General features: G+C 41.2%; 1 protein-coding gene and 1 non-coding gene across 4 annotated transcripts; both read left to right on the forward strand.

The window, feature by feature from the left end:
- The first annotated feature begins 1,427 nt into the window (after positions 1-1,427).
- On the forward strand, positions 1,428-25,529 carry RNF149 (ring finger protein 149). Of its 3 annotated transcripts, none has more exons than XM_029998887.2 (9): positions 1,428-2,056; positions 9,637-9,887; positions 12,839-12,907; positions 15,836-15,918; positions 16,391-16,487; positions 16,998-17,027; positions 19,199-19,394; positions 19,767-21,872; positions 24,214-25,529. In XM_029998887.2, exons 1-8 carry the CDS (start codon positions 1,591-1,593, stop codon positions 19,823-19,825), a joined length of 1,251 nt encoding a protein of 416 aa, XP_029854747.1. In that variant the 5' UTR covers positions 1,428-1,590; the 3' UTR covers positions 19,826-21,872; positions 24,214-25,529. The 3 variants fall into 3 exon arrangements, with proteins under 3 accessions (XP_029854747.1, XP_029854748.1, XP_029854749.1); XM_029998888.2 differs by having other exon boundaries at positions 24,912-25,529; XM_029998889.2 differs by lacking the exon at positions 16,998-17,027 and having other exon boundaries at positions 1,429-2,056.
- Positions 22,184-22,299, forward strand: LOC115334748. Its single transcript, XR_003921243.1, has one exon. It is a non-coding gene; the product is annotated as a small nucleolar RNA SNORD89 (small nucleolar RNA).
- Positions 25,530-26,545: the final 1,016 nt, after the last annotated feature.

Below are 26,545 nucleotides of genomic sequence, written 5' to 3' on the forward strand. Positions count from 1 at the left end.
ATTTGTTTGTTTGTTTGTTTATTTAATCACTGACTCTGGAACAGAATTGGGAACATACTGGCCCTGGTGCTGACACAGAGTAGGGCAGTTCACTGAGCTCATGGCTTTCGTCCGATGACACCTTCCGCACAAACTATTCCAGGCTCTACGAGACCCTGTCTGCGTCAGCAGTCGCAACATGCAATCATGATTAGGAAGGATATTACCTAGGTTTGACAACATTGTTTGATGACATAGGTAGCAACATGATTAGGAAGGATATTACCTAGGTTTGACAACATTGTTTGATGACATATGTAGCAACATATGATCACACAGCTGTTGATTTCTGAAGGAAAAACGGGCATATGAGACCATTCAAAAAAAGACGGGTAGCTGGTGAAAACATGGGATCCATTTCAGAAACTGGAAAAAGGTACAGACGTCTTGTGTGAAAAAATAGGTAAGACTTTAAACGTGTTTATTTAAGAAGAGGTATGTATCAGATACTTGTATTTAATGGAAAATGAATCCATAAACCGATCATGTTTCTTCAGTCCCTTTATCTCTTATTTCAGCACGTTTTTCTCCATTTTTTTCCTTCACGTGGTACTGACCCTCTCTCCATTTTTTCGTCCTTCTGGAACGAGCTCCCCTCAGCACAACAGCACGGGCGCCTTCCCTACCCGAACGCCAGCGGCTCTGCTCCCTTTCCCCAGCGCTGCCGTACCCCACACCGTCCCCGGCTGGCTCCCGGCCCCCCCTCCTCCCGGCCCGGCCTTGCTCCCGGCACCCCAGCCGCCTTCCACTCGGGAGGAGACCGAGCTGTGCGCCGGGAGGGGGGGTGGTGGTGGAGTACTGACCAATTTAAATTCACCCCCCGTGTCCCTGGCCGAGCTGAAGGACTGGACTTAGAACCGCCACCCACCGCCAGGGCTGAGGGCCAAGCAACGCCCGAGGCCTCCTATTGTACGGGGAGGCCGGTGCGCTGAAGGCCGCAGCGGTCACTCTCCGCGCAGGAGGCGCTTTACGTTCATCTCCCCGCCGGAACCGGTCGCGGCCGGGGGTGGGCGGCTTCCTCCCCTCCCCTCCCCTCCCCTCAGCCTGTGCCCCCCCCCGGCCCGGTGGGGTTCCGCGGCCCGGTGGGGTTCCGCGGCCCGGAGGCTGCCCGGCCCCTCACCGCCGGGGCGGAGGCTGAGGGGAGCCCCACGCGCTGTGGGGCGGGGCCGGCGGCGAAAGAGGGGCGGGGCTACCCTCGCGGGCGCGGCAACGGCCGCCCCCCCCCTCCCCTCCCTCCCTCCCGGCATCCCCCGGGGAGGGAGGAGAACCCCCCCCCCTCCGCCGGGGCGGGGCGGGGCGGCGCATGCGCGGCCCGTCGTTGTGGGCGGGGCCGGGCCGGCCTCCGCCTCGCCATTAGCCGCGGCGGCGGGCGGGCTCCGCCCGGGGCGGGCGGCGGCGGCGGCTGTGGTGGCGGGGGGGGGGGGTTACCTGGCGCGGTTAGACGGCCGCGGCGGCAGAGCCGAGGCGCGGTAGGGACGGCGGAGCGGCCTCCTCCCGCTCCTCCCGTTCACGGCGGAACCGAGCCGGAGCCGCGTTGGCGGCGGCCGGGCCATGGTGCGTCGCGCCCGGCTGGCGCTGGTGGCGGCGGCGGCGGCGCTGGTGGCGTTGGGAGCGCCGGTGGGTGAGGGCGCGAGGGCCCTGGAGTGGTACACGGCGTGGGTGAGCACGGCCTACGTGGAGCCGCTCAGCAACCGCACGGTGCGGGGTAACACGGAGAGCGGCCGCTACGGGGACAGCTCGCCGAAGGAGAGCGCCCAGGGCCTGGTGGGCATCCCCCGCGGCGCCTCGCCCCGCCACATGGAAGGCTGCGCCGCCGACACCGACTACGACGTGCCGCTGCCCCCCGGCGGCCGCGGGACCCCCGAGGGCGACCCGCCGCCCTGGATCGCTTTGGTGGCCCGCGGCGGGTGCACCTTCAAGGACAAGGTCACCAACGCGGCGCGGAAGCGGGCGGCCGCCGTGGTCATCTACAACGAGGCCCGCTTCGGGAACAGCACCGTGTCCATGTCCCACCTGGGTGAGCGGGGGCGGCGGGGGCTGGGCGCTCCCCGCGGTCGCGGAGGGGTGCGGGGGGCTCGGGGGGGGTGGCTTTGTCTAACGCCGGTCCGCCTCGGTGGCGAGGGATGGGGGGGGGGGGGGCAGACATCCCCGTAAAAATGGTACCAAGAGCCGGGTTTTTGTTTCCTCTTCCTCTGAACCGCGCTGGGGAAACGCCGGGACCGGCCTTCTGTCTTCCAAGTTACAGCCCGGGTGTCGGGGGGAAGATGCGGCAAAGCCATCCGAAGCGGGCAGCCCTGTGACAGGGCGGGGGGGGGTCACGGTTTCATTTAGAGCTACCTCTTTGCTTCGTACCCTCTGGCAGAACGGCTGCAGCGGTGACAGGCGGGCAGCTTTCCGCAGGCTGCGCCAGGTATCCTGAAGATGCCTTCTGGTGCCTGCGAAGGCATGGCCGTAGCTATCTGAAGATAGCTTTTGGTACAGGCTTTATTGTAAGAGCTCTGTCGTCCTCTCCTGCGCAGGTCTGTAAAGGACGGGGGAGAGGTAGAAGCATCAGGTAATTCTTAAATGCTCGCGAATGCGGTGGGAGAGCTGAAGCCTAGAGATGGATGTTGACTTGGCTTGTCTGAGCGTGCCGGTGATCTGTAGCCTACAGAAGGCATGTGCGATTTTTGCCAAGATAAGAACCCAGGTGTTCCGTCGCTGCAGTCTCTCTGCTTGGGCTATGACACTAAAGTCTTGCTGCATTTTTATGAGCACGACGACATCAAGTGCTTAAATCAAAGGGGAAAAAAACTTCAAAACTCTGCTATAAAATCTGTTTGCATTTGTAGATTTCCAAGGAACTGGCAGGTCTTCAGAGGAGGATGCAAAGACAAAGCAAACCAAGTAAAAATTGCTGCAAATGTGTGTTTCACATGGTCCTGGTACAATGAGTTTGTTAATGCCCACGCTGTCATTCTTCGTCGTGAGGAAGGGCGAGGCAACGGACTTGGTTGAAGTAGAACCATAATGTGTTTCTGAAGAAAACAAACATACTTTTTTATTATAGTGAGCTGAAAATCTCAGGGAGCTGTTGCTTCATAGAATGTATGATATATCAGGCGGAAAACAAGTCTCTCTTGGAATACCAAGTGGCACCAACTTGGGGGTTGGAAGCGTGATTATCGTTCCTCTTAGCCTGCTGCTAGCTTGGGTAGATCGGCCTGGCCCATCTCTTGTGTTCTTAATCCACCGTAAAAATGGAGATGGAACGCTAGGTAAGATGTACCTTTGATCCCATGTGGTGATTAAGGTACTTTGGATAGTAATTCTTTCCTCTTTACCAGCTGTCAGTTTCTTTTTCTTGCTGTCACTCTGTATTGGCCAGTCAGTACAAAATTTTTTTTGTTCCCTGTGGGAATTTTTTCATGTTCTTCTCCATGCCCCTGTCGTAGCCTCTCATAAATATTATTTGCTCTTCTGTGGAATTTCTTCCTCCATTTCTCATCTTGCTTATTTTATCAAATTTTTACAATTTTCTCTCTTCTGCTATCATCTCCGTGCTGCAGAAGACCTTCTTGGGCTTACGCTCAGGTTTGGACTTGCTAGTATAGTTACATCTATCAGTAGTATAAAGACCAATGCTCCCTGACTGCTGGTTGGTTTCTTCTTCTTAAACTGGCAGAAAGTTGCTGATAAAACCTCTACCTGTGTAAAGAGTGTGATTTAGTATGTATACAAGAATACATTTGTGCTTATTTATACTGAGTTTGCAAATGCAGGTTGGACCTCAGGATGGTTTGGTTGGGGCAGGAATATAATCATATATCACAATATAATTATTAGCTCTGCTGGAGTCACAAATCTTTGTTTCATGATCAAAACTTTCAAACGTGTAAATGTTCAAATTTTTCAGTGCACTTTGGGAATATAGGGAAGAATTACTGTTAGTGTTTTCAATCTTGGTTTTTTTGAAGGGGGAAAAAAAGCTTGTGGAAGACAGGCAAGGAAGCAGGTAGAAGGTAATGCTGTATTTTACAGGATCCAAGTTTGCCATTCCTGTGAAGGGATTTGTGAACTGACACATGAGGAAACAAACCCTGCTTCTGGGAGGAGCGCTGAGAATAAATACACTGGGAAATCTGCAGTGCTGTAACTAAGGAGTGAAGTTAGATGCATAAGGAACATCCACTTAACAGATTTGCAATTAGTGGCACTGAAAATGATGTGAGATGGAGCAATGGTTATGGCTGATAAAGGCAGAGCCTCAGTTGCCTGAGAGTGATAAATGAGTAACTCTTCTGATCTCAAAGTTTCATCTTTTCATTCTTCTGAAAAACCTGGCCTTTGAACTTTCTGGGGTGTGTGATGCATGTGTGCTGTTGTTGGTGGGGTTTTTGTGTTTTTAGACATACTCCAACTTGAGTAAAACGGGAGATTCTTGATTAGGCAAAGAAGTGATTGGCTGTAGCTGGTGTCAAAGCATTTGATCAAGGACTTACATTTCAAATACTCTGCATTTTAGTTATTTTCATGGGTACCTTGTGAGCTTTGTGAGTGCAGTGAGTAGGGATTTTAATTAAAGTTTTGGAACAGCAGAGTCAAGAGTTTGAATATCTAGCTTTGCAATCCTGTCCCTCCTTCCAAAAGAAGGTTCTTCAAATGACTCCACTGATGTCTCATGTTTTTCAGGCCTGTGCTCTCTGACCAAATTATGTTGTTCAAAATGCTGCATTACTTCCCTCCTCGAGGGAAGTAATAGTGAAACAGCTTCACGTGTGGCTGAGGAGTTTTTTTCCAGTGGAAGATACTCATTTTACCCAAATGACTCAAGGAGTTGTACTTCAGTTATTGAATCTGAATAGTATAAACTCCAACTTCAGTTTTACAGGAATATAGACTTTGCAGGCAGTCTTAACTCTGTTTATTTTGGTGGTGGTGGTATATAATACAGAGGCTTCAAATTCCTTTCCAAAACCAAAATAAGTATTGTGTGTAAATATTAGCTTGGAGTGGGTTGGAGAGGCAAGGTGTGGAGTATTGTGGAGAGCAAACTAAGGAGAGTTAGAGGCTCAATGCTGGTCGAGGAAATTAGGGGGAGGCAGAGGTATATTGCAGTGGAAAGAAAAAAGGGTCTTCTGGTTTTATGGTTTTCCTGTTATACTTCATGCTGGGCATCCAGCTACCTCTGAACCCCCTCTCAAGCTAGGATTTGGTGATGCTGATCAGAACATACGTTTGATACCTTGAAGAATACGGAATAAAACATGATTGTGCTTGACGCACAGGGGGAAGGGAGGAAAGGAGATTGGCTACAATAGTTTGAGATAGGTCTGGAGTGGAGCTTTGGTCCATGACTTGTGGATTTAAGGGAGGCTTGGGACTTAACTTGAGTGTGTGACTTTGGCTATGTAAAGAAAATGGTCTTTGATTTGGTGCAGGTTTGCCAAAATACACCCAACTAGTTCTTTCCTTCATTGTCATATTTTTTTTATGCAGGTATATTGAACAAAACAGATGCAAACGACTTTGTAGTCGTGATTCTTTCTATAAGCTCTTGCCAGCTTCAAAGCGGCAGAGTTGGGGTTATTTTGGCACGTAGTTCAACTCTTTGCTACATTGCTTTTAGCACTACTAAGGATTCTCAAGTGGTGCATAACTTCTGTATTACTGCTGCTTTCTACCAAAAGCTTCTTGTACTCTACTACTGAAAGGACAGAACTGAAATCAGTGGCTTGCTTAACTCAGTGACTGCAAGATGTTGAGCTGCTACATTGTTCTGAAGAAGCAGGAGTAACTTCAAAATGCTTATACCTGTTTTATGCATAAGAGTGCATATGTGTTGGAAACCTATGTGGAAAGAGGAATGTTGATTGTTTGACTACTTGACTCTTCTGGTTATGCATCCTCCTTCTTGAGGCAAGTGAAAACAACATGCACCAGGGATTTGATGAGATGAGGTTGGGGTAGATGGTTGAGACAAAGCCTGTCATCAGATTGTTAGTGTACTGTTATGCATTTGGTAAAGATCAGGCATGTTTGTTTGGACCAGGAGCTAAAGAGAATATTCGGTGTTAATTGTGGCAATATTAGTAGGGTGCCTATGCTTAAATAGATCTAAGGACTGACCTCAAACTTTTTACCAAGGTGCTCAAACTCTGGGAGGTTTCTGGTGTTTCTTGTGAGGACAAAAACTACAGTATGTCTGCAATTGGTTTCTGGATGATAGAAAATTATCTTTGTTATCTGTAGGGATGGATGGGAATAAATGTGATAGTTTGGGATGTCTGGAATCAAGATCTGTATCTGTACTACTTTTTCCTCATCAGGAGAGTGCTGGCTTTCTTTTGCAAGAGAAGACTAGCAATGCTAGCAGTAAAACTGACCTTGGCGTGCTGGCAGGAAACATACCTTCATCTTCAGAGTTCCAAATTTGCCCTCCTTTCCAGGTTTCCTAAGGATCTGCCAGCTCTCACTGCTTTATTTGGATGATAATGTTAAAAAAAAAAAGCACATACCAGATTTCAAATCTACCTGATTCCACTGAAGCATCAATCAAACCTAGAAAAGAAGACAAGTTTACTCTAGCAGAATAAACATGTGGTTATTTACAGCGAAATTAGAAAGTTAGAGAAAGGCAAAGCCAACAAAACATGCTCTCAGTAGATACATGTATGTGACACTTGGAGTTCTTTTATAAATGTGATCTGAGGTCTCTGAGTTGTGTTGCAGTTGAAGAAGCTGATGGAATGACTCAACAGCATTTCAGTCTTTGAATAATGTGTTTCAGAACAGAAGTCTAAAATTAGTGAGGAATGAGTTAAGGCCTTAGTCTTGCAGGCTGCTCAGGGCAACTGCTTCTCTGAGTCTGCTCTTGTTCCTTTTGTAATAGTGGATCGCAATTATTTTTTTTCTTCTCCTCTTTCTGTCTTATGACCTTAAAGGCCATCATGTTTAGTTGCACGTATTTTTAATGGCAGGTTCATCACCAAGTCTTTAAAACTGTTAAAATGCTTTTAATGGGCATTTATTTTAAAATGTACGGCAGACTCATGTTCGTTCTAAAACTAGAAGGTGTCACAGTGTCTAGCAGCCATTGCACAGAAGTATCCTGGCTTCCATTTCAAGGAAATAACTGGCTGATAGTTGGACACGCTAGTGACAAAACAGGGAAAGGCATTACTGATTATTGTGGGGGTTTTAAATACTTTGTTAGAAATTATGCAGAGAACTAGATAGCAGGGTTAAACTGACTCAAGATTTCGGGATTGAGGAGGAAACCTTTATTGATTGAAAAATCCAGGCTGCGTCTAATCTTGAAACTTTCTTTTCTTCCCCAAGCCTGAATGAAATCACATAAATCTTTCCAGCACTCCCATACGGTTCACTAGCCATCCTTAGGCACCCCTCCTGTTACTTGTAACTCTTACACTTGATTAGGGACATAGGACCTAATCTTCTGATTTAGGTATGTGGATAACAGTTCTCAGCAACGTGAGATAAATTTCTACCTTCATACATTCTTTTCCTGTTAACTCCCTGTGGGGTTGTGCAGAAAGCAAGGAGTGTTTCACGCATTCTTCTCTACAAGATTCATGAGTCTCTCTGGTCATGCTTTCATGCTGGTTCAGAGCGGAGAATAATATTAATTAACCAATTCTTAGTACACTTGGACTTGTGGTATCATGTGGACCGGCACGTTGTTGGTGAGTAGACGTAATTAGTGGAGCCTAGTTGCTTGTGGATTTGTCTCGTTTGCCTACAGCTTCCCTGCTTTGTCTCCTAATGTACCCACCAGGCGAGGCAACGTGTGCTGGGAGCTGCTGGCGAGCCGAATGGGGTGCCTGAGGGGAGCCACAAGTTGGGCCTTTCCCCAGTAGCATCTTTTTCTCTGTCTCCCCGCACCATCCTCAAAACCTCCAGAAACTTAGCCCTATTTGGAAAATCTGCTCTTTTGCTGGGTCTGGATCTGGCAGATGGGTATTATGGTTCTTACAGTAGGTGACCAGAAGCGGGATGGTTCTGTAAGGTGAAGCTGAAAAAGGGTAACTGGCATCGAGGTAGGAGGGTTATTCAACTAGTAACTGGAACCTTTAGTGTTTCATCCACAGCAGACTGTCTGCACCTTACGGAGGGAGGAACTGCTATGTACAGAATTGAAACTTCTGTAAATTCCCCTTGGCATGGTAGCGGAATGGCCGGGTTGACGAGGTGTCACGGCCAGAACTGTCTCAAGTAAAGGAGTTTGTTTTAAATATTTCAGGCAAACAACTCTTTGTCTTAGTAGGCAGAGAGGTGGGTGAGTCCGGAATGCTGCTCTGAGTTTTGAAAATCCCTACTTGATGTAATGTTACAAGTTAGGCAACCATTTCTTTTGACATAGCTTCTCAGTAGTGAATCTAACACAGCCAGGAGGGAAAAAGGCTTTAAGTCTTCAGTGGGAGGTCTTGTTGCAGGTAGGTGATCTTGAGAATCTGAAAAGGTAGCTGTGACATTACAGCTTTAGCTTTCTGGCTAGGAAAACCCCTCTTTTCTTTCTTCTCCCTCTACTTTCTCTCTGAATCAAGCTTAGTTTCACTTTTTCTCAGAGGTAGGAGTGCAAAGTAAGCTATAAAGCCATGACTTTACCAAGGGTGTGTAGCAGCGTTAGTACACACAAAGTAAGAACTATTCAAATAAAAATAGCACAGACCAGTGTGAAAAGGTGACATTTTTAACAAGTACATTTGTTTGTAGTTTGTTTTGTAATACTTAGGTTTGATGTTTCTGAGACAATACCAGAGATGCTTCCAGACAAAATGGAGTAAAACTCTAGTCACAGAGGATCTTTGGTTTCTGCTCGTTGGTCTTGACAGTATCTTACCGGTTTTGGTGGCAATGTGGTGCTTAAAGGTTTTTTTTGGAATTAGGTGCTTTTTTCATATGGATTGAGTGCTTTCGAGTTCTAATATAATAGAAAAATCCTTTGGTTCCATGCTCCCAGAAGAGTCTCAAAGTATTTCTTGGCAAGTCCTTGTTGTGAAGTCTCATTACATTTTAAATATTTAGTATTGAAGAATCTTTAAGTATTTCAGTGTTTAGTGTAATTTAATATTAAATAGCTGAATCTTTTTTTCTCTTTGTTCACATATCCAGTGTAATTGTGCTATGGATTCAGATTCAAACTTAATTGAACGTGTGTCTCTTCATGGTATTCACCTACTGTCTCCATCTGCAGCTAAAATTCCCACACTGACAAATAAAAGACCAGCTGTTCCTGAGTTGCACGTTAGAACTTCAGCAGCTTCAAGATGAGATGTGTATAACTTGTCTGGTTTGTTTGCATGGCATCCACATCCCACCTCACTGTGTAGAATGAGGAGTATAGGGCCTTGAACAGTAAAGATGCATCTGTTGAAGTTTATCTTGTGTTTGAGAGTTTCATAAAGTAAATAAAGGGTTCTTTACTAGTAAACTTTATATCAAGTCTGCTATGCCTGAAAAAAAACTTACAGGTTTTCCTGTAACTTTGCTCACTGATCTTAACTGGAGAGGCCCAAATGACCATCAAGCCAGGATGCCTAAATTTTTGCTGTGATGACTGACTTTTTTCTTTTTTTTTTTTTTCCCCTCCAACAGGAACAGGAAATACAGTGGTGATAATGGTTGGCTATCCAAAAGGGATAGAGATACTGGAACCAGTACGAAGAGGGATTCCAGTAAAAATGACTATTATTGTTGGCACACGACATGTGCAGGAATATATTAGTGGCCAGTCAGTTGTGTTTGTAGCCATCGCCTTCATCACCATGATGATTATATCGCTCGCTTGGCTCATATTTTACTATATACAACGTTTCCTGTATACAGGATCACAGTTTGGAAACCAGGTAATTGGAGATGATGATGCTTTAGAGTATTTACTGTCTTCTCATGTCAAATCAGTTGCCTAACTTTGCTTGTTTATTGAAGCATTCTTGAAGATCTGTGCCTTCTTGCTACTTTACTATCTGTGAATGCTAGTCAGTAATGGTTAGTGAGGCTAATAAGCAGTGTGCTAATTGACATTGCAAGTTTGGCCAGTTATAATTATTAGATACTCGTATGAAGTCGTGGGAAATACATTTAGCCACTTGTCAACAACTGAGTAAAGGCAGCTTCTTGTGTGATTTGTCACCTAACTTAACTTCCTTCCTTTTGACATTAAAATTTATTTTCATTCTTCAGTAATTTTCATACTGAAAGTACTAACTTCACTAACCAGACTTATTTTTAATGGAAAGAGACCATGGTAAATTTTTTTTAATAAGACCCACAAGTAGTTAGGGCTAGAATTTTTGGTTCTAAAGCTTTATGAAAACTACCTTTGATACTTGTAATCCTACCATTCCACTGTAGAGTACCAAATTGCAGCAGGCTAAAAGGAGCATGTGTGGTGAGATTCAGCTCTCTTGGACTACCCAAAGTGCTGAGAGCAGTAGGAGTACTGGGAAGATCAGGAAGGAATAACTTTGCTCCTTATTTGCCCCTTCCACATTCCTGTTCTTCGATAGGTTAAAAAAAAAAAATCAGCTTTACTTTTTTCCCCTGAGGGCAGTACTTCTTCATAGAATAATTTAGGTTGAAAAGGACCTCTGGAGGCTATCTGGTTCAAACCCCTGCACTCGAGAGCAACTGGAGTTGCTGGAGTCAGCTGGAGACCTAGTCCAGCTGAGCTTTGAAAATATCTTGGGATGGCACTTCCTTGTGGTTTTCAACTTTTGCACATAGGTTAGGTTCCTTCTATGGTCATCAGCTGCTCTACCACAGTTCTCTAGTAACAGTGAAAATGAAAGTTGCACTTGTTTTTCTTTGCAAGCAGTTCTCTTTTTTGTTTTGTTTTGTTTTTGTTTAATCCTCAGTTCAGAACAAAAAAAAAAAAAATTGTTTCAAATGACTGCATATCACATGGACTTCCCCTGCCTTCTGCTTGAACATGTAGATTCTAGCTTTGGGGGAAGAGGGAAGGGAATTTTTGTTTGCCTTCAGGAGTCTGAGCTGTGCCTAGGACTTACAGGACTCTTCTAGGAAAATACTTAATTTCTCTTTTCAGTAACTGAGGATAACACATGGGACTTCTGTATTGGTGAAACTTGCAGTCCCCTTGAAATGTTGGTTCCCTAGACTCTTTTTTACTATGCTTTAAGTCTTAGAACTTAAATTCTCAGAGTACTTTCAAGAAAACAAAATTTTTGAGAAGTATTTATAGAAAAAGGGGCGTGGTTTTGCGTTGCAAGAGTTGTTTGGTGAAGAAAGGTGCTTCTTCCTGTTGGCTTTAGGATAGTTCATGCTAAGGGAAGTTTATATGCTTTATGAAAAGTTTTAAGAGCATTTTTTAGGATGAATGTGATGTTTCCCAGAAATGTGGACCACAGACTCTTAATAGATTTTTGCCATTGGGCTTGTCATCTAAATGCTTCTTAATTAAATTGTCTAATGTTAGAAGGTTATACCACTTTCTCAGTTCTCCCCCTTTTAAAATGGCCATTGAAAACAAAACCTTACAAAACTATGGGAAGTTTGAAAATGTTTTGAAAATCTTGGTAAGATACATCATTAGGAGTCTGAAAAGAATTTTGGAAGCGAAAAGCCACTTTTCTAACCCAAATCTTATTTTCCTTGGCTTACTGACTCTAGTGTAATTAAAACTTGGGAGTTAAGTATGCCATGCTTTAAAGCAAGCTACTGTGTAGCTGCTGAGTGAAGGTGAAGACAGGTATCTTAAGATTTATTCTAACATCGGTTTAGCAGTAAAACTTTGGAAGACCTCCTTGCTACTGAAGGTGAAACAGGACTGTGCAGAAAACCCTGAGCTGATACAGAAGGTGGAATAGACTGCTGCTGCTGGTTGTCTGTCCATTTCTGAGAGAACTTTCAGACTGATTCTTTTTAACACCATAAAAAATAAAAAAAAAAAAATCCCAATTTTCAATACTATAAGTTTGTAAAGTGATATAAGTCATTGTAATTGTTACAGAGAAAAGCTACCATTATGTGTGGTTTATTCCTTTATGGTATTTCCACAGTGAGGGTTGCTGCTAGACAGATCAACATCTGTTAATTGGGAGTGTTTAGTTTCTCAATTTCTAGCAGTAGCTAGCACTTTGTCTTGGAATACAGTACTGCTTTCTTCTCTTGCTTCCCCTCTAAGCACAATCAGGACTGTTACTGTATAGAAGTCCAGTGTGGTGTTTCATGTCTGTTAAGCCTTTCTTGTCATCTCCTTTGCATAATGTGTCCTTTCAGTGCAAAGCTTTGTATAATGTGTGAGACAGTGTTTGACGGAGGGGAAGTATTAATAGCTACAAGCAGCTTTTTGACCTGGTGGCCAGCTGTAGGCTGCCCGGCAGGATTCCACCTTCTCTCAAGCTGGTGCAAAACTTACTATGTGCTTGCTCATGGGCTTGCCTAACTAGAAGGTCTGGTTATATGGCTGTTGTTTCAGCTCAAAAGCCTACATTAGTTTCAATTTTCCTTTGCGGGAAGGCCCTTAGTGCAGGCAATCATGATACAAGGCTACGTACGTCAGCTTGGTCTGCATAGTTCTGCACTGGTTGAGTTCATTGTAAGAGCAGTACGCTTATAGATAATGTTTGCTGCTGTGCCCGAGAATGCAAAACTTGCAGTTCTTCAACATCTGCTGGCTGGGAGTACTTTGTAAACAAATTAGTTAGCCAGAGATTAATTTTTTTTTTTAGATGCATTCAAAAGACTTGGTAACCCACATGGAAAGTATGTAAAAGCTTTGAAATGTAACTCTTAAAACTAACTTGTGTACTAATACTTCAAATCTTTATTCAAGGGACATAGGAAAGAAACCAAGAAAGCAATCAGCCAGCTTCAGCTGCATACTGTGAAACGTGGAGAAAAGGTAATTCAGTGACTCCAGTTATTGCTGTATGATTTAAAAACTGTTGTAATGTCTTTATAGAATTTGAACTGAAATTCTCACAACATAATTGCAGTGTAACTTACAATTTTAGGCTTATTTTAGGGCTTTTGCTTAGAAGGCAGGATTTAAAATTGAAGAGTCAAATCTGAACTACTCAAGAAATGTAAGGCTGTGTTGTTGGAAATAGTACCTGGTTATACAGAATGCTGCAGGAGGCTACAGGGCTGATACTGTAAAGATGAGGAAACACTGTAGTCTTTCCAGCACTTGAAAACATCAACAAGTGGATTACAAAATACTTCCTAGGACCTATTGATTACACAGTTCTTACAGCTGATGTAATGTTTTGTTTTCTTAAAAGAACATCCATCTTTTTATTGATCAGAAGGCCTTAGAAATCTAAAAAGCTTTGAAGAATGAAACATTTGTTTCATCTTTTGACATACAATACATTAAGGAGCTGTATAGACTTACTAGAAGCATAAATTTTTTAGAAGTACATTTCTATGTATTAAAATACAACTATTCTAAAATATAACAGCTTTCAAAAAGTTAGCTTTGACAGCATACAGCCTAAACCTCAAAGCTGTATTAGAATAACTGAAGTAAAAAAAGCCACAGTTTTGAAAGAAAATATTATTTTAGTCGGAGTTTCAGGCAGCTCTGATCCTAGAAGCCAAATTAGCTTCTGACTAGACTTCTGCTACTACATAGGCATTTTTTTTTCCCCAACCCTTGTCTTATTTGATTAGTTTTTACTTAAAGGACTGATTTGCTCAGAGATGAAAAACAAGGATTAGGTTTTTTAATCTATCAATAAAATTGAGGCGAGAAAGGACATTTATGTGTAAGACTTTAAAAGCTGTGGTTCAACAGAAGCTGTTCAGCTCAGGTCACATGCTACAGAGAATATGTCCGTCATTTAGTACATCGGTTTTGAAATTTAAAAAAACCCCAAACTGTCTTTGAACTTCCCTTTTTTCATCTTATGCATTCAGTGTGTTTAAGTAGCATTTTACAAGTATTTATTACTTTTAATTGTGTTCTAAATTCCATCAAAAGCGATCTATTTCAAGCTGTGAACAGAGGGATAGTCATACTTCTGTTCATACAATGGTGAGATCAGAGATCAAGAAGGATGGAATTGAACCAAAAGTTGTGTAAAGCAGTATCAAAGCATAACATCAGCACTGGAAGAAATGGATGTAAAAGGGTCATGATGAAACCTATGGTGAGAACCACAAGGAAGATGTTAACAGCTTTTAAGTTGATGTTCAGTAAACCTCTAAAAAGGATTTGTATTGTGAGATTTTTGCAGTGTACCAGGTAGTTCCTTCCCATCGATATACCCTTGACTAAAATAAATAAAATGGGGCAATTTAAGCTGTTATACAGTATACTGGTTGTAACTATGAATGCCGTGTTAGTTAAGCAAAGTAGAATGAGATAAGGTTAAAATCTCTCTATTAAAATAGAGTTTTTCTGCTTGGTAACTCATGTCTTCTGATTTGATTTGAATCAGCCTACTGTCAGTAAATTTATGTAACTTACTGATGCAGAGGTACTTTCATGAACTAATGAAAATTTATCTGGAAATACAGTCCTGTCTACTCTGTAAATGTACTTTTTTTTTTTTTAGATATTTCCTTTCAGCCATTTAAAAGAGAATATTTCTTTTATTGTGACACAGTACAGTCTTTCATTATCACTTCACTTGGGGTTTGAGGTATTTAACTAAAAATAGGTCAATATTTTAAAAGTGTATTTGCTATCATGTAGATCCTTCCTGAGAAGCTTATGGGATTATTGTAAAATGGACACTCATTTGAGTATGTGCTACATATGGTGTGCTTGGATTTTGCCTCTTGTGCAGAATAAAAAAAAATTTGTTATAGAATAAGTACTTCCCTTAACTTTGCTTTGTAAAGCAAACTGTAATGCTTTGTAAAAAAGCAGTCTTAATTTGATTTACTTGGGAATTTAAGCATTAATTATGTAAATTGATAGCATGCAAAGGAGGGAAAAACTTGTGTTGAACTTGAAAGTTTGCTTGCAGTACTAATTCATTTGAGTGTTTCTGGTAATGAAATTGAAGTGCTTCAGTAAGCAGTAAACAAAAAATACTTCTGTTGTGGGGGATGAAAGGGAAGAATTTGGCCCACTGTCTGTTCTTCTAATGTTTTACACAACCCAAGTAACATTGAATTATTTCTCTTGCATCTGGAGATAACCATCATATTTGCACTGCAGCTATAAGCAGGCTTCAAGAAGACAGTAAGACCTGTTAGGAAAGATATTTAACCCTTAGAAAGAAACAAACCGAGGTGGGGAAAATACTGCATTTTGACTGTCTCTCTGGTTTGAGCTTGGAGAGAAGTTTCCAAAACCACCCCAAATTGCATATTTCAGTTCTCATAGCTACCAGAGGATATCTGCTAGGATGTGGTAGAAAAAAGAGAAAAAAGTGGGGAAGAAGGGCTTTCCAATATTTAACTCCAAGAATCTCTTCCTACTTAAGCACTTAGAAGTCTTTGGGACCATCAGTTAAGAATTAGATGGTGTGCTTTCATCTGTACTGACCTCTTTTAAAATTTCTTCATTTTGTAGTTATTTTAAACTGAAATTTTACTGTGCTCCCATGAGTAAAGCCAGTGTTTGAGACTTAACAGATTACTTAAGGTAACATGTATAGCTGTTTAAATTAGAAAATCCAGGTTTGGCTGCTTTCAGTATCTGGTATCACTTGATCAAGTCACCTCTTGATGGAATCTTGAGTTAAACGAGAGAGATGTTTTTATTTGCTAAACCATTTTATAAGTTTTACATTCTGTGAAGCTAGCTATTACACAGAGCTTGTTCTGTCATGAAATATGGATGTAATGCATTTAAATGTGTTGTCATATTTAGGGTTTAGATGTTGATGTGGAAAACTGTGCTGTATGCATTGAGAACTATAAACTGAAAGACACTGTCCGAATTCTGCCATGCAAGTAAGTTGCCATAATTATTCTTTCCTCTTTAGCATGTTTTCCTTAAGAAATATTTGTTGAGCTTTCTGGAAACTCTTCTGAAACTCTGGTGGCAGAGCTGAAGCTGTGCCATTTATATGGGCTGTTACATGTTGAAGGGCAGGGGGAGACCATGTAGCACTTTGTATCTATGCAGAAAAAAGGAGCAATTGGGAGAAGTAGGAGTGAAGTAGAGCTTTCTTCAGTTAGAACTGTACACAGTTGAACTGGTAACTCTGTGGTGTCCTTGTGGTTAGTAACATCTATTATTTCAGAAAGCTAGCGTGAAGGAAGATGCTTCCAGAACTATGTCTGTCTTAATAAATTAAGCAGTACCTAATTGTCAAGGTTATAAAGGAATGGGTTTATTTTTTAATCTAGTAACTTGCACATTGTTTGAAGGAGTAGTGTGTGGCTTTTGTGATAAATTCTAAAGGGCATTTCTTTTGTTTAGGCACATCTTCCATAGAACGTGCATTGACCCTTGGCTTTTGGACCACCGAACTTGTCCAATGTGTAAACTAGATGTTATCAAAGCTTTGGGATACTGGGTATGTTGCGCATTTACTTTAATCTTCAAGGTAGAAGTACAGTGCAGGAGGCAAGACTTCATGTAACTGTTGTTACTTGACGAGACTGAAGAAGCTGGGCAAAGATGCAAGAGTAATTGAGTGAGAACCAGAAAAATAAGGGAGTTTTATGGGTAAGATCTTAAACAGTGTATCGAGCAGCTTATGAATCCTGTGTGTACTCTCTGTGATAACCAATTTTTTCTGTCTCCAGCTGATGATAGTAAGGAAGTTGAAGCGGAGGTGAGGCAATTTGCCCAAGCTGCAAAAATATAACTTAATTCAATAGATCTAGAGCATATATTTGATTTTGTTGAGAACTGCGATTCAAAGGAAGAAATTATAGTTTTTCTATCTTGAGTGTTTGTGTACTTCCACATATGCCCAGTGTTTTATCCCTGTAAATGAGCCAGTACTTAGAACCTTCCTAAAGACATTCACCAGAAATTGGTTAAGTAGAGAAAATGATGTGCTCTCATTTCTTTCTGACAGCACCAGAAAAGAGAGATGAAGACACATGCGGTAGGTTACTCGGTCACTGTTGATAAATAGTCTTGAGTTCCACTAAAATGCCATAGGCATGAATGTACCTCTTTTCTCTTCTACTGATCTACAGAGATCTTCAGAAAACAGGGGTGTTCCTTGGTTTCAGGGACCTTCCTTTCATAGATTAGGTCTGCGTTTTGACTAGCTTTTCTCTTATTTCATTGCAGAGACTTAGCAGATCTATGGAAGACTTATGAATTGCTCTTTTGTTTTGTCAAATCTGACAATACTCTTGCTATTTAATATGTATACCAGATTGTGGTGCTTCTGTGTATTAAGTCAGACTTTACTCAAGAGTTGCAATCTTTTTGTTATGTGAAATAGCTATCATTACTTTAATATTGTTATGTTAGCAGCTTATTTTTTGCTCACTTCCAGTTCTTGGAGTTGATGTAACTTGTGTTACATACAGAAGGATATATCCTCTTGTATACAGGCTGCAAACTGAAATACTAGAACCTTCAGAACACTTTTATTCCCTGAATTCATGCTGTTGCAGAGGATACTGATAGCAAGCCTAACCAGGAGGAGTAATACCTCCTCTGCTTGTTATGCGAAATGAATGTTGGAAAGCAGGTTGAATGGGATTATCTTAAATACAGAAGCCCAGCTGTTTTTTCTAATGGAATGGGGGAAATGTGTACTGCTTACACATCAATCATTCAAGTCCCACTGAAGCTAATAATGTGGGAAATCATTCAGTATTTTTTTTTTTCTAGCTCAGTTTTCAGCCTGATACAGGTTGCCCAATCTAGTTTGTAGAGTGATTGTGTGAATTTTTTACTGATGTGAGGAAAAAAAGTGCGAAGAGCAAGGCAGCTTCTTTCAGCAATGTGCTCGCTGAGTGACGTAACTGCAAACAGGAATGTGCAGCCTTATTATAGAAATCTACTAAACATTCTGCAAAGAGGCTGAAGGCTCAATTCAGTTTTATGGAGAACAAATACTTTAGATGCTTAAAAATTTTTCAAGGCTCAAAGCAGAGAGAAGGCACTAGGTCCTATTACCTGGCTTTTGTTTTGTAGAGAGCAGCCTTCAGTGGTCTAGTTCTGCATTATGCTTTTTCGTACGAGAAAAAGAACTGCAGTTCAGCATGTCTGACTGATTTAGTAGAGCATTGTTGAATCTTGTAGTTTCAGTGCTTATTTAACTGCGAAAGTTTTGGAAACCAAAATTATTAATGCCCCCCTGCCCACACATGTAGAGATTAGTATCACATGTGTCTTAACTTGTGTTCAATTGTAGCAGTTCTATAGCTTATTAAAATTCAGTACATTTTTAAATATGCTGCTTTGGTGCTAAAGAAAGAATCAGCCTAGAATTTCTTAAATCTTAAGATGGGCCTTTGCTAATTGTTTGAGGAGGGGAAAAACACTCATCATGAAGCCCACAGAATAGCTACTTGTACTGCAGTATACTTGCTTTTGTATAAATAATGTCAGTATATCGATGGCAATGGCTTAGTGAAGGCAGTCTGTTTAATTTTATGAACAGAATTGTGCATGTAGTAGGACTTCAAATTAACTTTCAGAATGGATCAGAAATAGCTCATGCTATATACAATAGGTGAAATAAATTCCTTTGCCTGTGCTGCAGATATTTTGTTCCTGCAAAGCGACAAGCCAGCATATTTGCATTTTTGGAACAGACTTAAGGTTAGGCTGCAGGTAGAGGAGGAGGGAAGTTTGTTCTGATGTGAAATGTTTGCTCACCCCAGTAAAAAAAAATAAATCTAAGCTTGCCCAACTACTATTGTGAAAAACAGAGGCTTCTACAAACTCAAAGGATCAATAGGTTTGCTCAGTGAAGACTTTGTATGTGCTGAGCCTGCTGCTAACTGCAGCAATACTGTTCCTACAGTGTTGAAATATTCCATCCAGAAGGCTGGCTGGGTTGACTCTTGTTGCTGCTCTTGGCTTTGGGGTGGCTTGGAAAAAGTGGCTTTTCTTTTGCTTGGCTTTGTTTCTTTGTAGTCAGACAGTAACATTGAAAGTAGACACTGTTCAACACTACCCATGAGCGCATAGATAATAGGCAAACAAAATGGTCTTTTTTCCAATAAGGTGAGGTTACAAAGTGGTAACATGGAGGAATGTTGATGCCTAATGGTAGACAAAAGTGTCAGTTAAATGTATTTAATTTTGAAGGGGGACCCTGAAGATGTCCTTGAAGTTCAAATACCTGAATCAATAAGTGGCAGTGTTTCAGTCGGAAGTCTGAGTATTGCTTTACAAGATGATGACAGAAATGAAGTAAGCGAATTGTCAGCTTCCTCCACTAATGAATCTGTATTGCAGTGTACCAGTTTAAAAGAGGACGCAGGTGAAACCACAGCATTACTTGGTAAGTAATAATTTAGTTTATCACTTGACAATCCTTAATGCCATTCATTGCATTGGAAGAAGCTATTCTCTAACTGATGTTAGCAGTGTTAATACTGCAGTACAGACTAGACTGAGTGGTGTCACTTACTGCTGATACTCAAAAAGTACAAGGAGGTAGATTTTGAGAGAATTCTATTGAGCTGGAGGAAGCTGGTTGGGGCGGGGGAAATGTATACAGTGTCTTAGGAGGATTACTTATCCAGAGAATCCTGAGAACCTTGGGTATATATGAATATGAAATTTTTTGCCAGAGTTTGGATTAATGTAACAGATAAAATGTATTAAAATGGTAAATCAACAAACAATTTTTCTTCTAATTCCTGACTTCTAGATGTGGATGTCAGTAATAACCGGCATGGAGAACATCTATCTAATGGAAATTCCCATTGAACTGCTTCATGGAATATATCTTGAATAGACTGTTGAAGAACTATTATTTTTTATTTAATTAGTATGGACTTTTGTCTAGTTAATGGGAAAAAATAACAATGTAAATTATTTTACCTTTCAAACTTTTCTAGCTGGTGTTCCAAAAGGGCTAATAACTAAGAATTTTGTACACAGGAGGATTTTATAAAATCTCCTCTGGATGTCTCATCCTAAAAAAAAAAAAAAAAAAAATATGCAATAACCCTTTTTCTGTAAGCATTGTTACAATGTCATTGTGTTCCAGAGGGCTGTAACAAAGATGAAGACTAGGCAGTGAAAACAATGTAGAATGTCTAATGGATAAATATTTTGGATGCACTATTTACATTCAGTATGTACACATGGAGAACACTTACAAGACTACAACTCTTAAAATGTCCTGAAAGCTCTGATCTGTTGTAATTGGAGGTGGATATTCTTAGGAAAGAAATAATCTAGTGTTGAAGGAGTCAAATAACTTCACGGATATGTTGCATATCCTTGTTTGTGATGAAAAAAATTGCTAGTTGCAACTTTCCTTACATGTAACAAATACTAATTTGATCTTGTAATGTGTTCTACTCGGAGTGGATGCTGAGAGAAAAGGAGACTTTCTCCATCTTGCTAGCTTTTTATACTGAATTTGGCAGTAACAGGTTGTGCTAGGTGGTCTTCACGTGCTGAGCATGTAGACTTATTTAGGTATATGCACACTGGTTACCTCTTTCAATCTTAAACTCAGTAGAACAGAGGTAAAGGGCTAATTATGGCTAAAATGTATTTATTAGTCTATTTATAAGAATTTACTTAATTCCTTCTTACTCCTGTTCCCATCCAGTCCCACTTCGTTATGTACAAATTGAAACTGTTTCTTAGGATCTACAAAGTTGGGGTTTGTTTTGGTTTTTCTTTTTTTTTCCTTTTCCTTTGTATAGAGATGCTGGAATTCTTCTCTTGGATATTCCACATTAGGAGTTTTGACTGGGTTTGCCATTAGCTTTTATTCCTTTCTTTTAGATTAGCAGTATTGTGCCTTATAGTAAAACACTTAAGAAACCTGAAGCATCTGAGAGTAAATATAAACCCTGGCATCTCCCATTATGACCTCTTACTCAAATATTTATGTACTGTAAGTGGTATAAGGAATTGCTAAACTGTTTTGTAAAGAAATGTGTATATTTAAAACACTACTTACTAAGAGTGTTAAGTGAATTGTTTAGGATTTTAGCGTTGTCATGTTATAAATAATATGCTACATTCCTCAATTTTCTTTTGTAAAGCTGTTACTCCAGGTTGTTTAAAACAGTGTCTTTCCCTAGACATTTGTTTTAGAGTGCATTTTGTTTTTAAAATGTATATTTGGGATGTTTTTAAGAAAATATGCAATTCTTTTTCTAACTTATATTGAGCTTCAATAGAAGCAATAACTTTTTTTAATTTTAGAATGAATGTTCCAGAAATGACAGAGGTTTCAGCTGGGGAAATATAATCTGAACTTCTACTTTGCAGAGCAGATGTTTCACCCTAAATTTCCTTCAAAAAATTCCTATTAATGCCTACTTAAAAAAAAATCTGCCTCTTCCCTGTAGGAGTGTAACTTTTAGGTTTACTGGAAAATTGTCAGGTTGTAGTTCTGATGTCACCAGCAGGTGCAAGTTTTTGTGATGCCTTTATCTTACAAGAAGCACATGAGAATGGAATATGACTGACCAACCATCTCCAAAACTGAACAAATAAAAAAACCAACCCACAACTAAACCAAACAATGTATAGGGACATTTACGTCTCCAAAAGAAGCTTATCAACATTTCCAGAACTGCCTTTTTAACTGTCTCTTCAATATTAAAAACTAAGTCTTCTCCCTCTTCCTTAACACAAAACTGAACATTGATGTAGTAAATGTTGAGAGGGTTTAAACTCTAGCTCAAGGAGGAACCAAAAGGCGTTATCAAGAGAAGTCTTGTCAGTCTGTGGATTGTGTCTTGCTGATACCTGCAGCGCAATATTCATGCTGGAGAGGAGAAATGTGGTGAGTACTTCAGCTTTTATGTAATACCTATAAAACCAAAAGCTTTCTTAAGAATCAAAGCTGAGATCTGGCAGAAAGCTGGAAGAAAAGCTTAAAGGGACCTGCAGACTGAAAAGTGTGCTTATAAAATCTGAGTTTACTGACTTAGAAAGATATCCGAGTGTGAAGATTCCTGGGGTATATTTCTAATTCTGGCACTATACCTGTTTCATTTCAGCCTTTCACAGGAGTAGTTACAGTTGTTTTCAGTCGAGTTGGTTTGTGTGTAGTTCATCTTTGATATAGTTAGGTCTCGTAAGGCCAGCTGTGCTGCTGAGGAATGATGACAATAAAAGGCCGAATTGCAGTGCCTCCAGCAAGCAGTTTGCTCTCCTTGGAAGCTCGATGACAAAAATCTTCCGAAGCGAATCATTAGTCTGACCTCAGTCAAAAAGCTGACATGCATTAGCAAAAAGTGGTAGGATAAAAAGTACAGGACAGAAAAGAAACAATCTAGGGAGCTTAAAACAGTTGAAAGAGAAGATTAGAAACTTGGAGCATATGACCTACTGTTAAAGCTCATCTAATACATAACTTTTAGAGTAAATGGGTGTAGGCAGCTATAGGTAAATACAGGTTCCCAGACTTTGCTGATCTGGACCTACTATGTTGGATCAAACTGGTATTTCTAGTTTCTGGCACTTTACCTACGAAAAGCTTATGTGAAGGTCAGAACTAATGAGTCTCTTTTCCCCCCCATGAATGTTTTTGCAGGATAGGTGTCTTGTGACTCCCTTCCCTACCATTTGGAGGAGCTTTAATCTGCCTCTTCTGCTTAGCCTATGTCCTGCCTAATGTGGGAACTCATGCTGCATGTGTTGTGGGTTTCTTCTGCCCCCAACCTCCTGCCCTGATTCTCTTCCTAGCTGCACATTTTTCATAAAGCATGCAGGAACTTGTCTCGGAGACCTTTGTCCCTTTGTCAGATTTTGCTGTCATCAGGCAGAGGGTTTCTTGTTAGAGGCATTCATGTGGTATGGCTATACAAAGCTGAAGCACTGAAGCACAGCCCACGTGAAGTGGACAGCCCCCCAATGGTGAAGTTGAATATATCAGTTGGGGAAAATCCCTAGCAGGACTAGGGGATGTTATTGTTGTAGAATAAGTTTTGTTAGTATTGTGTTCATTGGTGTGGCTTCGTTAGTTCTGGTGTTGCTGTTAGTGAGAAAATTTGTAAAGTTCAAGTGATTTTAAAAGGAGCTATGAACATGTCAAAGTGGACTGGTGTTTAAAGTGAAAACTAGAGGTCCCTCTTTGTTCAGAAATTTTAGTTTATTAATAATAGTCTACAAACGCCAAACTGGAAATTTGATAGTAAATAACTGTTTAAACCAGCTTCAGCTTTCAGACTTCATAGCAAGCAAAAATGAACCGTAGACATTTCAGATATAAATGTGTGTTAATAGTGAGTTTAATTACCTGCAGTACCAATTTAACTAGAAAATTTGGATTTTCTCTTACTAATGACCCATAGACTGGATTCTTCTTTGGCTCTAAGCAGTGCTTGGAGGAGATCCTTTGCATGTACTGGAGGAGTTTGATTAGATAGCAGTAACTCCTTCCCCCTGCCCCTCACACCTCCCCTGCCCCCTGACTATGTGAATGTAGACCAGTAACCTGTTGCCAGTAATTAGTGCTAGATTCTGGAGGTATGCCAGAGGAGTTGTAGGATAATTTAACTACAGTGAGAATGCTTTTAATCCATGCCAACTTAATAAATTGGGCACCAGTATATTCCTGCCGAAGCTGGGTTGTGCAGAGGAGCTCAGCAAGTGTGTAGCAGTGGTTACCCCTGTGGTTCAGAGGATGTCTGAGGCAGTGTCTATACTTGCAAGTTTTGATGAGCTCGATCAGAAGTGAAAGGTGTTGGTTTTACATGATGATGGCAACACATAGGACACAACAGGTTGGGCTGATGATTTAGCTGCCCCATAAAAGCAGACTTCTGACTAGACATGCAACTACTGTTGGCATTACCAACTGTACTTTGAAGTATACACCAGTAGGTTAAGAATGGTATTCTGAATTTGTGGAGTATTTTTTCAGTTGTTGCCACAATGTGTAATACAAACATGTTTTTGTTACACATCAAGATCCCAAGTGTTGGTAAAACTGGGAATTCTTGCTCAACAGAGCCTTTAGCACCCTGAATGAAGCCAGTAATGATATTGTGGTGATGGCTAGGTGGGTGTTTGGGGGGTTTGTTTGCTTTTGGGGTGGGTTTTTGGGGGTGCTTTTTTGGTTTGGTGGCGTTGTTTTGTGGAGAGGTTGCATGTGTAGTTTTCATTGGTTTGATTTTCAGCACTTGGCACTGAATGCAGTTTTTCTGTGCTGGACGAAGATACTGAGATCAATAAGAACATACTGACTTTGCAGCTCTACAAAGAGAGGTGGAACTGAAATGTAGTAGAGGAGTCAGCTGGCAATATCTCATCGGGTTAACCTGGAGGGAGTGGAGTTCTTGGTGTTGGCTGCTGAGTGAATGAAATTTTGTTGGCAGCTTCACAAGACTGTTCTCTTCTGTATGTCTCCCTGCAGCCACCAGGCTGGGCGAGACTTTGCACAATGGCTTGGACTGATTTAATAGCTTGCTGTTACAAGAAGAGCGTGGTCCTTTCTGGTTTTCCTTTTCTGCTCTATTTACTTTGCTCTGCCTCCCATACAGATTAAGAGTATGTGATGAACTAGTTCAGCTTAAGTGGCAGAAAATTGAATCTATCAAAGTTGTATTTTAACAAGCCAGGAAGCTGAATATCCTTACTGTGCAATTAACTGAGTTTGAGCTGGGCTAAGGGGATGAGGAGTTGGGGTGGAGGAGGAAAGAGCAAGACTCTCCCCTTGATGCAGTTTTAAAATAGTGCCATGGTGAATTACAATTCCTGAAATGGAAGATGGCAGCAGCATATTATTTTTATTTTTAACCAGAATGGCCATAAAAATTGTAACATGTCTTCTCTCTTTGAGACTGATCTTTACTAGATGTGTTCTTTTCTCTCATAGGTGATGTGTGAAGATTTGGTAATTGGAATTGTAGATTAAACATGCACAAATCAAGCTGAAGGCTTTTGGTTTTGTTCAGTATGGGTCCTGATCTCTCTCCTCAGATATCCTGCTGTATTGCAAAACTTAATTTGAGAAAGTTTTAAAAGTAGAATGTCTCTATAATTGCATGTGTTTGTGTGAAGAATGCATTGCCTGGAAACTGTCCATTGTACTTCCATTGGATCTGAAGCTACTTTTCACCATCTGAAACATGGTAATGATACTGCATTTTTAAATGAGCATATCCTTAATTCAGAAGAGCAAAATAATTTGAGTTCCCATCATTTTGTTAGTCTGAAGCTTAAGTCCAAAACTTTGAAGCCAGTTACTTCTACTATAAAAATAACTGCAGAGAACCATTTGAACTTCCCAGTCTGTCAGCAGCTATTCACAATTGACTGTCTTTTATGGTAACCTTGTACTAACTTGGTTGCATTGTTTGGATTAAGCACTGGGCTATGTCTTTTCCATTGTGTATGTACAACTGTAAGAATGTCAAGTTATGCATTGTTGTTGTAACTTAATGGCTAAAAGCTCAAATTCCATAATAAATTATACAGACCTTTTAAAAAGCAATGTCTGAGAAGCTTGAGGGGTTTTGTTTTCTTTGCTACATTTCCGTAAATGGATCTGAGACGCTCAGCACTAGCATAGCACATGTAGTATGTACGTGCTGGGTAGCTAAGGGGGAGATCCTTTCAGCACGTTGTGGAGTTTTCCCCATGTAGGTTGGTTACTAGATGCCCACCCAGCTGCTCTCACTCTCCCCCTGTCCTATTGAGGAGGGGGAAAATAAGATGGAAAAAGTCATGGGTCATGATAAGAAACAGTTACTGGCAAAACAGATGTGACTTGATGAAGATTAAAACTAATTTATTGCCATTTAAAAATAGAGTAGGATAGTGAGAAACAAAGACAAAACTGAAACTACCCTTCTTCCGAGGCTCAACTTCATTCCTTTACTCCTGACTCTTCTACCTCTCCCTTCCCTGTGGGCAGGGGAAGGAAGGTTGTGGTCAGTCCATAACATTTGGTCTCTGCTCTTCCCTCCTCACCCTTTTCCCCTGCCCCATTGTGAGCTCCCTCCCCAGGGCTGCAGCTCTCCAAGCACTGCTCCAGTGTGGATCCTCTCCATGGGGTTCAGGCTGCTCCAGGGTTATTCCAGGGGTGCCAAGGGCCTCAGCTGGCCACCCTGCAGCCCCCTCCCCCCCCCAACCTTGCCATGTAAACCCAATACAAATTTGGGAAAGCAGGGCTCGCCTTTCCCTAACAAGCAAACAATGCAGAAGTGTACAGCAAATTCAGTAACAAGTTTGAATGTTTTCATCAATGCACAGGGCTCTGAAATTAATACATTACAGAAGTACTCATGATAAAATCATAAAACTTTTTTATAGTTAGAGGACAAATCCAGGGACTGGGGATTTATGGATGTCAGTATAACTCAAGCAAATACCATGAAGAGGCAGAACAGCTAAGCTTTTGCTGTAGTATCATAGCAACCTTTTTCTTCTACATGGCTTAAATTCTTTTAAAATAATTCTGTAAATCGTAAGGTAGATTGCAACGCCTTGAAGCAGTGGTCATCAGTT

The sequence above is a fragment of the Aquila chrysaetos genome, chromosome 23 (genome assembly GCF_900496995.4).
Source record: "Aquila chrysaetos chrysaetos chromosome 23, bAquChr1.4, whole genome shotgun sequence".
NCBI lineage: Eukaryota > Metazoa > Chordata > Aves > Accipitriformes > Accipitridae > Aquila > Aquila chrysaetos.

What these genes read in the sequence shown, in the direction of transcription:
- RNF149 (XM_029998887.2), top strand. Translation starts at nt 1,591, where the DNA reads ATGGTGCGTCGCGCCCGGCTGGCGCTGGTGGCGGCGGCGGCGGCGCTG. An exon ending in GTCCGAATTCTGCCATGCAA is followed by an intron (nt 15,919 to 16,390) that starts GTAAGTTGCCAT and finishes TCTTTTGTTTAG; the next exon opens with GCACATCTTCCATAGAACGT. An exon ending in TGAAACCACAGCATTACTTG is followed by an intron (nt 19,395 to 19,766) that starts GTAAGTAATAAT and finishes CCTGACTTCTAG; the next exon opens with ATGTGGATGTCAGTAATAAC.